This window comes from Convolutriloba macropyga, chromosome 11 (assembly GCF_964194025.1).
Source record: "Convolutriloba macropyga chromosome 11, txConMacr16.3, whole genome shotgun sequence".
Taxonomy (NCBI): domain Eukaryota; kingdom Metazoa; phylum Xenacoelomorpha; order Acoela; family Convolutidae; genus Convolutriloba; species Convolutriloba macropyga.
The window spans coordinates 29,718,166-29,732,870 of NC_134478.1; the positions used below are offsets into that span (position 1 = coordinate 29,718,166).

Here is a 14,705-nt window from a genome sequence, read left to right on the forward strand (position 1 = left end):
AAACCCGAGCAACCCGAGGTTATGGCAGACGGTTAGGGTTACCTCTAAGTTACTCATGGACCCAACGAACATTATTGCATCAGACCCACAAGTGTGGCTATTAGCACTTATTTGGTGCAAAATTGGCATTTTTCGATATTTTGTTATTTATTGGTAAACTTCTTAAATTGTTTATTTTATGATACTTTAGATGATCATTAGAGGTGAAATACCGTACATTCGAGGCATTTAGAGCCACGTAATAACCATCCGTGCTTATGTCAACAAAAGTAAATATTGCAGTAATTTGACATTTACTATGTAAACAATGACCTAAATCATTTTCTTGATTAACCAATCAGAAACAAGTAGCAATGATGTTATAATTGATAAATATTTGATTATTTACTTTAACCCAATTGTTTGATTAGTGAAACTGTATTGTAATTAGAACCATTAGAAACTGTTACCAAGAGCAGTTGGCTCTCAGATTGACTAAAATTTGATTCTTTAACAACTTTAGTCTTTTTTGCTAAGTTTTGCTAGATCTTGAGATCTTGCGAGTTCTAAGTTAGTTGAGCTTACTTGACGAGGAGTTTGCAACAATACTAGCTACTGGCTGAAGCCTTACAAACTTCAACACGAGATTGAACATAGATTATCACTTAGGATTTTCTTAACTTCAATCAACAAAATTAAAGTTACAGTCATTTATATACGTCCGAGCGACTAATTATTTCTGCGAGATCGTTAGTCAATCGAATCCAGTGAAGAACCAGGCCGGCGTAAAACTCGAGAACCATGCTGTGATATATCGGTTCCGCTGAGATTCTTGAGCAGCCGCAACATTAAGTAAATGGTCTCTAACTTCGCGTGTTTTTGTTGGTCGTGAATGCATTTAATCGTTTGAAATAGTGTTTCTAAGTTTTATTGGATCTATTCTGTTTTCTCCCCTCCCATTGTTTTTACCCCACCCCCAGTTGCAAATCAGATCTTGTTATATAGCACGTTACTACGTACAAAATAGCACGGGTGGGCGTAAAAAATATAAGCTCACTAAGGTGGGGGGCCTAAACAGAACAGATTCATTTTATTAAGGAAAGATCTTAACTATTTACGTTTCTGGCGCATTGCTAATTAAAAAGTGGGATCTATTCTGTTTCGCCCCCCCCCCCCCCCGCTAAGTGGGAATTATAAATTTTATGACCCACAGGCACACACGCATTATTTTTACATAGTAACGCGTTATATAAGAACACAATTTGTAACTGGGGGTCATATAAAACACGGGGGGGGGGGGGGGGCAAATTGTACAAAACCCTGGAAAATTTGTTCTCACATGTACAATTTTTTCTAATGTTGGTTGGCTTGAATAACTTTGGTTAACTTCAACCTTGGTTTTAAAAGTTTAAATTCTGAGTTTAGGAAAAGTTGTGTCCGGGAAAACTTGGCAAGGTGTCAAGGTGTATCAAGTTTCGGACCCATTCCGTTTGCCCCCCCCCAGTACGTTATGTGCCCCCGGTTACAGAGCACGCGTCATTGCATAGTAAATCATTATGTAAAAGTATGGCACGTGCGTTTGGGGAGTGCAAATAATATGCGCCCACTAAGTTGGGGGGGGGGGGGAACACAAACGGAAAAGATTCTTCTATGGTGGAGCACAGTTTTCCAATTGGCCAAGTTGAGAATCAAATATTTAATCAAAATTCTGAAAAATCTTTTTGGTCTTTTTTCGGTCTAGCCGATAGAGTATATAGCAAGCAAATACTCAGGAACAGGTGCTCAGGTGAATGGAGTCAATCGCTACAACCAGACATTTACTGGTCTTTTCATTGTGCTGGTTGCTCTGTGAGGGAGTGAAGTACAAAATTGTAGTACAAACTGGCTGGAAGGAAGGGGCAGGAACAGATGGAGAAGTGTGGATTTCATTCAATGACTTGTGGAACACACGCACTTGGTTGGAGGGAACATGGGGCAAAGATGATAACGAAAGAGGGTCCAAACAGTCCTTCGTCAAAGATGTTTGCATTATGCTCTTCTTACTCTAGTTGACAAAATTGGGATCTTTTCCGTTTGTGCCCCCCCAGTACTTTATGCCCCCCCCCGTTACAGAGCACGTGCCATTACATAGTAAATCATTATGAAAAAATATGGCACATGCGTCCAACAAATACTATGCGCCCAACAAACGGAAAAGATCCGAAAATTGATCTTTTCTCATTTGGACTCCCCGGTTTCGTAGGCATAAAATATTTACTCCCACCTTGCGCACGTGCTGTTTTTTTCACATAATAATATGCTATAACTATGTATTAATTTTGGTGATCATTGGTTATCCCCAGTTTTTTAATGCCCCTTACAAACTATGGGAGTCCTAAACAGAATTGATCCGCGAAATTTTTGGTTTGCGAACATAAGAAATTGTCCGCATTGCCGACTTTTCCTCGCAAAAATTACTAGCAGAACAAAATGTTAACAACTTCTATACTTCCAAAAAATAGGGCAACGATTTTTTTGGGCATTGCTGTTTTCTTCTGTACTTGACACAAAAATGATTTGGTTTCATCGTTATAATATATCATGAATTGTGTATTTAATAATAGGTAACTAGAATAAATCGGCAAACATTTAAGACAAAAGTAAATTGTATTGGTTAAGAATATTTGCAATCGTTCAGAGAATTTTTAATTTATCATTAAATTAAATTCTTCATTATTGATTCAAGTTTTTTATTTTAATTGTTCCGAGGGGGGGGGGGGGGGGTGTGGGGAGGAACTATATACTCAAATGGGGTTTTTTGTTCAGACAATTTTGGCCATTCGATATGTTCATCGCAGAGAAATGTGAGTGGTATCATTAAAAAAAAAGCTGGTCCAGCGTAGAATTCAAAATTAAAAGATTTTGTTGATTTTCGTTTTTTTTTCGAGGAGTTATCGAGGATTTAAGTTTTGTGTGAACCCGGGATTTTTGTTGACTTTCAGTGTATTTTTTTTAATTAAGATATTTTCTATAACATAGTATTTTAAAATTAAATTTCTCGCAAAAAATGAACCAATTTTGTGTTCTTAAGAGACTAAAGGCAATAAAAAGACTAGTTCTGGTCTCATAGGAAAATTCACTATAAAAAAAATCGAGCTCCTTTTTCATTAAAATAATTTCTACTTTTTTTGCTTTTTTTAAGTCACCCAGAGACAAGTCACTTTTCATATCGAAGTTCCGTTAATGACAAATCTCCAATACAGTCGAATAAATGAAGCCAAATGAACAAAAAAAATTGTTTTCAAGGAAGTGTTCATGTTTTTTTTGGCTTCGACTGAGTTTTCTTAATTTTATTTGCAATTTTGAAGTTGTTTTTGAGGTGTTACTAATTTTTTGGAGTCCTGTGGCATGGACTCATTGACTAGCAGTACAGTATGTTCTATAATGAGCATTAAGGGAACATATCTAGTGCTTTGAATGGACAGCTAATGGCAGTTAAGACTTTAAAAATACATTTTTGAATTTTTTGTTTGAACAATAACCAATCATAAACTTATTATCGTGAACTGTAGGTCAGTCTCAGTGATGATAGTACCTTCTTCCTTCCTGTTGCGACCAAATTTAAACTGGCTAGTGGTTTTATGTTCTAACTTTTGGTTATATGACTTCAGGGAAACAAGATTTTAAAATTTTTTATAATTTTATGGATATTTTCGTATTGTTGGTTACTTTTGAAATTTTATCACACTTTCCAATTATTGATAGCTCACATTGGCTTAAAGAACACGTTCAGTGGATCACAGACAGGATTTTCAGAAAAAAACTTTTGGTTCAAACAGCTTCTACATTTTCTTCTCAAACTTTTCTACTGAATTTTTGATTTTGGCCTATTTTGTTGTTGTTTCCATAGTCAAATAACATATTGTGATGTCTTATTGATTACCTATGCATGAGAAACTCCCCTGTACTCCCATCGGTGCTTATTTGAGCGTATTTATTGACTGATGTTGAAAGCTACTGAATTTAACGGCTGTTAAGAGTTTAAAGATAAATTTACAAAAAAAAATTATTTAACATCAAGCAATCTTAAATAATTTTTCGTGAACTGTTAGTCAGTCTCAGTATTGACAGGACCCATTTGGTTTCTACTGCAACTTAAATTATTCTGGTTAGCATTTTTATCTTCTAACTACTGGTTATGTGACTTCAATGACACAAGGTTTCAAAATATTTTAAAAATTTTTTCAGGATAATTCCGTATTATTGGCTAATTTTGTACTCTTATCAAATTATTCAAATATTATACACGTTATACAAATAATATTCTAATCCCATTGGCTTAAAGAAGACGTTCACTGAGTTTTCGTAATTTTAAATGAAAGTTTGATTTTCTTTTTGAGGACTCACTAAATTTTTGGAGTCCTATGACATAAACTCATTGACTAAAGGTGCAATATGTTCCGTAATGAGCATTAGGTGAACAGATATAGGGCTTTGAGTGGACAGCTTTTGGCTGTTAAGGCTTTATAAATAATTTTTCAAAATTTTTTTAGATCTTTAACCAATGATAAACCTATTTTCGTGAACTTTATGTCAGTGTCAGCAACAACAGGACCCTCCTCTTTCCTATTGCAACCAAAATTTTTCTGGTTAGTCGTTTTATTTAGTAACTATTGGATATATGACTTCAATGACCCAAGATCTCAATTTTTTTTCAATTTTGCAATTTTGTGGTTATTTTCGTATTATTGGTTACTTTTGAAATCATATCACATTATCCAAATAATGATAGCTCCCATTGGCTTAAAAACTACGTTCAGTGGATCACTGGCAAAATTTTCAGAGAAAAACTTACGCTTTAAATAGCTTCGACACTTTCTTCTCGCACTTTTCTACCGAATTTTTGGTTTTTGCCTGTTTTTGTTGTTGTTTTCATAGTCATAAAACTTATTGTGATGTCTTATCCATTAACTATGCATGACAAACATCTTTACATCTTTTTTCTGCCATCAGTTTATATCAGACCGTAGTTATTGACCTCCGGTGAAAGCTTTTGATTTTAATTGCTGTTAAGACTTTAAAAATATTTTTTGAAAAAATTTTTTGAACATTGATCAATCCTTCTTTTTTTCGTGAAAGTTAGTAAAACGCAGTACTGACAGGATTCCGATTCTTCCTACTGTAGACTAAATTTATCTGGTGAGCGGTCTTATCCTCTACCTATTAGTTTTGAAACTTCAATGCCACGAGCTTTCATAACTCTTTTTTAATTTTTGGGAACTCTTTAGTATTTTTGTATCCTTTCGATATCTTATCACATTATCTTCTTAATGATCGTTCACCTTGACGTACGAAAGACGTTCAACGGATCATAGATAAAATTTTCTGAGTAGAGGTTGCGATTTAAATTGCTTTGACACTTACTTCTGGCAGTTTTCTATTGAATTTTTGGTTTTTGACAGTCTTTATTGTTGTCTTCATAGTCAATAACTTGTTGTAAGGTCTCATTGATAAAACATGAATAACTAACAAACTTGTTGTCCCATCGAGGCATAATTTAAGCGTATTCACTGGCTTCCAGTTAAAACTAATTAATTTACTGGCGTTGATACCACAATTTTTCTCAAAAATTTCGTGCTTCTATTGCATTTGTTCAAATTTGTTGATTTTTGAAGTTATATAGACAAAAAACAGGAATCCCATTCCTTTAAAAATTAATTGAATAAAAATTTTTAGTGAAAAGTTTGTGTTTCAATGCCTCGGAAACTTTTTTTGCACAAATTTTTTCTTGAATTTGCTGTTATTGCCTGTTTTTGTTCTTTAGGTTGCCGTAAATTGCTGACAGGTCTCATAAGCTTTTAATTTAGGATTGAATGAATTATTTTGCCCGAAGCAGTCAGTTTATAGCGAATAATATTAAACCTTATGATATACTTTTTCAAATGTTTTCAAAACTTCAGTTTTTGTTGTTCTTTTCGTCAAATTGTAACTTATTTTCATCAATGAGATGTCCATCCAATTTCATGTATTTAAAAAAATATCGCATCTACTGATTTTATTTGTCACTGATTTTTTTTCGTTTGTTGGACAATATTTGTTTTCATAAAAATTTTTTAAGCAGTCAATTTTTGTGTTTCTACTCTTCTTTCAGAACAACCGCGTAATAACGGATCCCAACGGTTTTCAAATGTGGCCCAAGTAAACTAATTTAATCTCCTCTCAGTATTAATCCTTCAGCTGAATTAGTAGAAACAACAATTGAATTAAAAATACTTATTATTCAGATAATAGCTAATATTTTTAATGGTAGCAATAGTTTGTGTTTTCGCAAGTCGTTTGTAATTTTTGAGTTTTTCTTTAGTTCGTTTCTATGACTTAGTCTAATCAGAGACTGGTCTTTTTAGTTTTGTAACAACTTTTTAGTAATTTATCAAGGAGTATATAGATAAAAGCTAATGATTTTTAGATTTCTAAAATTTCTTGGTTTAAAAATGTTAAATAATTTTTGAATTTTGCCTCATTGTTCGCTCTCTTTGTGGACTTGTTACCTTGTCTCATTAAGAAAAGTTCCCATCTGCTGTGCAGTTAGGAGAAAGTAAATTTGACTAGTTTAGGTCTTATCTGACTGCATTTTGTCGTTGTTACTAGTTGCTTTTAAACTTAGGTAATTAGTTTTTGCCATGAAATTTTTGTTTTTGATAATTTTGTTGTTTGTTTTTTTTGTCTCGTTATCTCTTTAATGTCAGATCTGGTTGGCGCTGTAATAAAGCATGGCATTATTTAATTCAATTTGTAGATAGGTTTTGTAAAAATTGGTTTCAACTCAAACATCTATTTTTGTTATCTCTTTATTTCTTTGACAATTAAGTCAAAAATGCAGATGAGCTCGGGTCGGAACATCATGTGCGAACGCACATTAACCAGTCTCCTTGTTATTTAAATAAACAGATGATTATTATTAAAAATTAATCTCATCTATGATATAAAAGTTAAAACAAAATTTTTGGCAAAATTCTATCAGTATTGATTTCGCGATTGTAATTTGCAAAAAATCGGACAGTAAAACAAAACAGAATTTGACATCTGCTGAATTTTGGTTGAAGTTTTTGCGCAAGGTTTTTAAAAATTTTGGGTTTTAGAGTTCTTTATACATGGGGTTGCGCTCTTTTTGCCTAAAGTTTTGTCAGTTTATCTTAAGATTTTGTCAAATTGATACCATGCCATTTGAAAAAAGATTTTTCTAACTGCTGATATTGGTTCACTCTTCCGTGTTGCCTAGTTGTTGGGAACTTTTTTGCGTTTTTGGATCTTTTCCATTTGTGCCCACCTCAGCTTACAGTGTGCATTTTATTCGCAAACCCGACGCATGTGCCATAATGTTACATAACTACTTAGTATGTAACGGCGCAAGCTCTGTAACTGGCGGAGGAATAAGGTACGGGGGAAAAGTACGGGACCGAGGCCAAACGATCCGGTTTTTATAAATAATGGGCAGTATTTCCGAATTTTTTTTATGCTCATCGCCCTTCATGTGTGCCATTTCTTCGTGTACACTACGATATCATCTATATAAAAGATAAATCCAGTCATTGGTGTCTCAGCGATTATATCGATTATATGTATACAAAATTAGGGGTCCTAAAAGTGTTCTTGCTTGTGGCTTCGTCGGTCTCACCTCCGTATACTGCGGTCGTGTAATCGGATAGGATGAGTTCTTTTATTTCTCAAAAAAATGGTCACCTCAGTCAATAATTGAATCATTTTTGTTACTAACTAATGATCAACTATGTAAACAAATTTTTAAAATCGAGAGAAAATGCAAATGGCGTCATTCTTGTTCTCCTGAACTAATTAATCAATTAATTAATTTTTATTAGCTCAACCAGTGTGTCAGTTTTGCTGCATCGTTCATTGAGACAAAACTGATTGCGGGAGAATACTGTTTCTTCAGTTTAAAAAATCAGTTCTTTTGCTTTTTATTTTCTCAAATTTTTCAAAACAGATAAAAGCGATCATAGTGGGCATCTAGTTTCACAAATAATTAATGAATTTAAACATATTTGTATATCAATTCAAACAAAAAATTGGTAAACTAATTTACAGTTAATTTCTGTAGAAATAATTTTCACTGCTTTGGCAACGAATTGTCATCTATCGTGAAAACATTTTTCGACCGAAATTTTAACATTTTAAAAAAGTGTTGAATGAGTTTACGTTTGGTTTGCGTCATAAGTCTGAGGATAATGGTTTTGTTTACCTCACAATTTGGTTTTCAGCTAGAAAACAGTTACTAGATCTGTAATTTGTTTGCAGACTATCGTGAGTTCATTCGTGTTTCCAAACAGTGTAAATTTTGAACACACGACACTCCTTTGTGCATTCATTTTGGTCTGGACATATCAATTTTTGGTCTGGAACCTCAGCCCTGGTGCACTATTGTTAATCTTATACTGATTTAAACTTTAAGTAATACGATTTATCGTTACAGCGGGAAAACTGCGTTCATGTGACCGCAATGTATTTGTTTTCAGTTGTATTTTTACTTGAACTGACAAATTTTGTTGATGACCATCAACATATTCACGTTCAGTTACATCAAAATTAATATTTCAACGTAGAATTTTCGTCAAAAAAGTGAAAAAGAAGAAAAATGAAAAGCAAGTGTTTTTTTAAGTAAAATCATATGAATTTCTCAGGTCGGCCTTCACGAGTTTTAGTATAATCTCTAATGCAATTGCTCATAAATTTTCACAATATCCTAAAACAATTTACGTAAAGTTTCATTTATTAATAGCCGCACAGCGATAGCTGGGGCTATTATTGGCCTTCTCTTGGTTTTTTAAAGTTCAAAGAATTTGTATTGTATTGGGGCGCTGTCTTTTTTTTAAGATCTGTTCACACATTTTCATGATTTTTGAAGTGAAATTGGAGTAGTGATTTTGGTCACGCCGAAACAGGAAGTGGAGCGAAAAAGCGAGGGGTTTTGCGGCGTGAAATTTTTTCGCTTTAAATTTAAGTAGAGTGAGAAAACGGTGTTTGAACAAAAACTCGCTTTCTCGCTAGTGGTTTTTTTGTTCACATGCGGCAATTTCACTTTGATTTTTACTGTTTTTTCGAGTTTTTGGATCGGATTTTTATCTAAATGGTTTTCCCAATCCATTCATAGTCCGTTCTAGGTCTAGTTTTGTGTTTAGTCAATGAAAATTCTTTGAATTGTGTGTCAGGACCTGTCCTGCTATGTTTTTTTATTTCGTCGTCATGATTTTTGTTACGACCATATGACGTCACAGCCGCTTTTTGTTCATTCGTTCATGCAATTTCAACTGAACTGCATGTGTGACGTCATTTTTTGCTCTTAGTGGAGCGAGTTTTTTTGTTCATGCGCGTGATTAAATTTTTGGTCACACTTGACTTACCTCACTCTCAAAAATGACTTCCTCACTTTGAAATTAACTTTTATTTACTTTAATTCAAAGAGATAAGGTCAAATGGGTGTGTGTCACTCTAAATGAAGGTTATTTGAGATCAGCTAATAGAGGCAGCAATAACTAATACAGATTTTTAATCAAATTATAACAGATCAGCCTTCAATGAAAAGACGAATTTTTTTGGTCTGTCTTTGTTACCGGTTTTTTAGACTGCCGATCTACGAATCTATTGCGGCTATTTTCTGGCAATCTGCCAGCTATGTTTTCCATACGAAAAATCATGCTAATATGCTGAACAAATTTAGATCACTTTTTGCGTGAAAATAATTTAACATGTTGTAAACTTTATGAGATTACATCAGAAATTACAAGAAAGTTTGAGTAAATTACATTAAAACTCGTGGAGGCCAACTTGGAAGTTGCGTATTTTACACGGAAAGTCATTTGAATTGAATTTCTGTGAATCAATTTTGACCACTGCATTGTAAATTGGCTCTATAGCACTTCAGGAAATATAGCTTTAATTTTGAACATTTTCTACCGTTAATAAAACAACAAAATTTAGCCTAAAATTTAAGGCTTAACCCACTACACCCTAATATTTAGAATAGTTTTTCTGAGAAACTATTAATTAAAAGTTGAGGATTGAAAAACTCTAGAGATTTCCACGTATCCTAATAGCGTACTTCTTAGGAAAACTTAATTTCTGATTCAGATCTTAAGTAATATAATGTGAAAACAAATTTTAAGCTCAGTGAAATCGCAAAGAATCAGATTTCTACCATCAACTGAAACAAAATTTGAACCCAAAAGCTTGTTTTATAACGTGCGAGAGATTATGAGACGCTAAACTAACTAATTAACAGACAGTTTTTTCAATCAGCCTTTTTGATCGATTGTTAGTATTAATCAGGTCAAAATGTACGCTGATGATTGGGCATTAAAAAGGCACCTAAGTGATATTTACCTTTGTGATGCATTCAACAGCTTCTTAGTTAAAGTCGTGCTCATTTCTGCACACTGACCAACTTGAGTCAGTCTAAAAACAGAACTAGTTCTGATCGTTTACAAATCAAAAGTTGTTGATTTGTAAACGCTTCTTGTTCACACTGCCTCGGTCATCCCGTAATGTAGACTTGGAATTATTAAAAGACCGTCCTCGACCGATATAAGGCATGAAAACACTGGCTTGGCTAGATTTTAGATTTTAAAAAAAATTTTCTGGAATTTAAGTGATGTCTCGACTTTGGTTACAACTAAAACAAACGTCCTCGCATTTTGCGAGAGAATAAATCGTGCCCTGGAATTTTACTAAAGGACACGTATAACGCAATTGGTATAAACCATTGGGTAAGGTTGGAAAAAGTCACGAGATCAAACCCCGATGCTGGGGGAACTTTTAAGCTTGACTCATTTTTGCATATGAAAAGAATTTGGCTGAACTTATGAAAAGAATAAGCCCCGACATTAACTACGGTCCTCGACCGTGTAGTTTAATTCAATATTTACCCCCTTCTCCACCACCCACCTAGAATTAAATAGGTCTTTTCATAATTCGAGGTCTAGACTTGGGAGCCCAACTTCAAGCCAGCTATGGTTGAACTGCCAAACTTATCAATTTACAATAATATATAAATAAAAAAAACTTAAACAAATTTTATGCTATTGAGAGCTTCTTTGTATTGTCTTAATGACAATTTAATCAAACAAAAGAATTGGCTTGTACAATTGATACAAAAATGCTCTTTAATTGTTTCACAATTGCTCTGTAAAGAGTTTGAGGTCAAATCAGCCCACCCTCCTGCCTATCATTCAGTGAGCATCAACAGTCAATCTCAACACAGTCGGTGCCAAATTACTTTTGTGCGAAGGAAATCACCGGAGAAAATTTATTTCTACTTAATTTCATAGTCTGAAATAAATTGCACAATTGGCGTTTATGAGCCACATCTTAAGGGTAACATATGTTATGGCAGAAGATGTCATACCCCAAAAAGAAAGTGAAAAGGGTTTAAGAAGTATTTCTTGTCTTGATAGACAGACTTAAATATAGGATGATGGAGATTTTGTCATTTCAAACAAAATCGGCTATTTCCAGTGTATTGTTGTTATGCTAATGTGTACTGCAATGATGAGAACTGCAATGCAAGCAAAACCGTTAAACTTGAGAAATTTGGTATATCATTTTTTTAATATGAAGCTCATCTACGGCTAGCCATTCTTTTTTTTCGAATTGTTGCTAACTAAGCCGTAGCTCAAAAATGAAATTTAAGATTTTTTGGCAGTAGACTTCACTTCTGTTGTAAGTTAGGGCAGAATATTTCATTTTTCTAATTCTTGGAAGCATTTTTTCATTAGTTTTGTATTTTAGGGAGCTAAAACTTATGTGCTCGTTAAGCTGGAGAGGGGCGAGCTATAAGTCAAAAATTCAAGACAGCGTTTGAAGCGGACCCTAATCCGCTATCCGTTTAGGAGTTGATGAAGCAATCTCAGATATAGAGAAGAGCAAGTGTTTGAATTAGACTTTGTTTCGAAGTCTATATCATGCTTTAAGTCTAACAAACTAGTCTTAGAATCACTACACACTAAATAGAGTTAAGGTAATTTTACCTTAAAACACATCCTAACTCACTCTAACTGTTAAGGTAGATTTGTCTTTCCTTAACTCATCTTAACTAAGGCTAACTTTACCTGGACCTTACCTGAAAAGTTAAGGCCTCACTACCTTAAAAAAAACCTTAAATTTTACTCTATCTTGCCTTAAAATTACCTCATTTAATTACCTTAACATTCCCCTTAACTTCGCCTTAACCAAGCGCCAGAAATTTACCTTAAAATTAGGGTAAGTTAGGGTAAACAATTAAGGTAAGTTAGGATAAACTTAGGGACAATTTACCGCCACAGTTAGGGTAATTACTTAAGCTAATTTTAAGGGAAGTTCGGGTAATATTAAGGTCATATGAGTGTTAATAAAGTTTTGGAAGCTATCAGTATACTGATGGCTTTCAGAACTTTATTGACATCCATATGAACACTGGAGGTCAATTGGACGTGGGACTTGAAAGTTAGTGCCATTGTTGTTGTTTAGGTTGATTTCGATGGCAAGATAGAGACTCTTCAGATTTGGATCCAGAAAGGTTTCAATTGGGACACGTGGTACCTCGAATGGATATCAGTGGCACGTGTCTCTAAAGAAAACGAGTCTCTGAAATTCCTTTGCAAATGTTGGATCGAGGATGCATACCACCAGCAAAACCTTAAGCCTTCATATATCATCATTGACATGCCAGAGGACAGATAGAGCTAATATGACTTAGCGCTACGTTTGCGTTGCTTATAGTTTGCTCAATCATAAAACAAGATTTGAGACATCTGTTTTAAATGAAGATTATCAGTTAAGTCGGTAATAGAAATATGTAGGACACACTAAAAACTAGTATTACATGACTGGAAGGCAAAAAAATCAACGAAACTGATAACAACTGAATTTAATTGACCCCGGGTCAAATTTTTCCGCCCAAAATGATGTCAGAGTGGGCCGGCAAAGATAGGATTTTTTAGGAAAATGCAGCTCAAAACTCTTACGTCTTTTTGGGCCGCATTAGGCTTCCAACGGGGGTAAAACGGTGTAAGAGTGAGGGGGTAAAGGACAAATTTACACCCTACTCTTACATCTTTTCGGTCTGTCAAGGGGGAAAAATGATAACGAGTTTGGGGGTAATTTCTCTAATACCCCGGAACTCTTACATCGTTTTACCCCACTTGACAGACCAAAAAGATATAAGAGTGGAGGGGTTAATTTGTACTTTACCCCCTCACTCATACACCATTTTACACCCGCTGGAAGCCAAATGCAGCCGAAATAGATTTAAGAGTTTTGACCTGCATTTTCGTAAACAATCCTCCCATTGGAGCCCCACTTTAACACAATTTTACCCCCCCCCCTTGGCAGCTCAACTCTTACCCTCTCAATCTTACATTGTTTTAGCCCATATACTTGAAGACTGCCAGTCTTGAACCCACAACCTCTTTACCCTCAGCTGGTTCTCCTTAACCTCCAGACCATCAACGCTTGTCGAACTCTTTACGGTCTATATATATGAATAACACTGGTTAGAATTTCCCCCTCTCAACAAATTACCACCAAACTCTTACAACAATTGACCACCCCCCCCCCCCGCCCCTGGCAGCCCAGCTCTCAGCTCGCTTTACCCCCTCTGAACGAATTACCCCCTCGCTCTTACAACATTTTACCCCCTTGGCAGTTCAAATCCTACATCATTTTAACCCCTCTGAACAAATTACCCCAACCCTTAAACCTTTCCCCCCCTTTGCAGAGCAACTCTTACCTCATTTTACCCCTTCTGAACAAACTACTCCCTGAATCGTACACCACATTACCCCCTCGGCCGCTCAGCTCTTAATTCATTTTACCCCCTCTGAACAAACTACCCTTAACCCTTACACCTCTTTACCTCCTTGGCAGCTCAACTCTTACCTCATTTACCTCCTCTGAACAAACTACTCCCTCACTCGTACGCCACATTACCCCCTTGGCAGCTCAACTCTTATATCATCTTACGTCCCCCCCCCTCTGAACAAATATTACCTTACCCTTACACCATTTTAACCCCCTTGGTAGCTCAACTTTTTTATCATTTTACCTCTTCTGAACAAATTACCCCTTAACTCTTACACCATTTCACTTTTTTCCTCCCATTGCAGACCGTTGCAGCCCACTCTTACGTGTCAATTTTAGTCAGGGGAGGTAATTCCTCAAAAGTGCTTCCATTGCAGCCCATTTCAACTCACTCTTACATGGAAATTTTAGTCGGGGGGGGGGGGGGGTTAATTCCCCAAACACCTCCCAATGGAGCCCATCGCAGCCCAATCTTACATGGCAATTTTAGTCAGTGGAAGTAAATCCTAAAACGTCCTCCCATTGCAGCCCATTGCAGCCCATTCTTTCCTGTCAATTTTAGTTAGGGGTATTTCCTCAAAAGTCCTCCCATTGCGGCCCATTGCAGGCCACTCTTACATTGCAATTTTAGTCACGGGGGTAATTCCTCAAAAATCCTCCCAGTGCAGCCCATTACAGCCCACTCTTACATTGCAATTTTAATCAGGGGTTTAGTTCCTAAAAAGTTCTCCCATTGAAGCCCAACTCTTACGTTTTACCCCCTCTGAACAAATTGTCCCCACACATCAATATACCCCAATAGACAAATTAACCCCCTCTGTTACAACAAAATGGGAGGATTTTAGGGAGGTCATTCAACCCGGGACAAGGATCTGCGTATCAAGACGACAGAATTTTTA

The 14,705-nt window shown here is 35.4% G+C and overlaps 1 protein-coding gene across 1 annotated transcript; it reads left to right on the top strand.

Moving 5' to 3' along the window:
* The first annotated feature begins 1,701 nt into the window (after positions 1–1,701).
* LOC142349663 (uncharacterized) lies at positions 1,702–12,759 on the top strand. The gene is made up of 2 exons (XM_075401382.1): positions 1,702–2,000; positions 12,475–12,759. The coding sequence occupies exons 1-2, from the start codon at positions 1,770–1,772 to the stop codon at positions 12,685–12,687; spliced, it is 444 nt and encodes a 147-aa protein (XP_075257497.1). The 5' UTR covers positions 1,702–1,769; the 3' UTR covers positions 12,688–12,759.
* The last annotated feature ends 1,946 nt before the right edge of the window (positions 12,760–14,705 follow it).

Excerpts from the sequence above, each read along its gene's own strand:
- LOC142349663 (XM_075401382.1), top strand. The coding sequence starts at position 1,770 with ATGGAGTCAATCGCTACAACCAGACATTTACTGGTCTTTTCATTGTGC. Across the intron at positions 2,001-12,474 it reads AACAGTCCTTCGTCAAAGAT|GTTGATTTCGATGGCAAGAT; the intron begins GTTTGCATTATG and ends GTTGTTGTTTAG.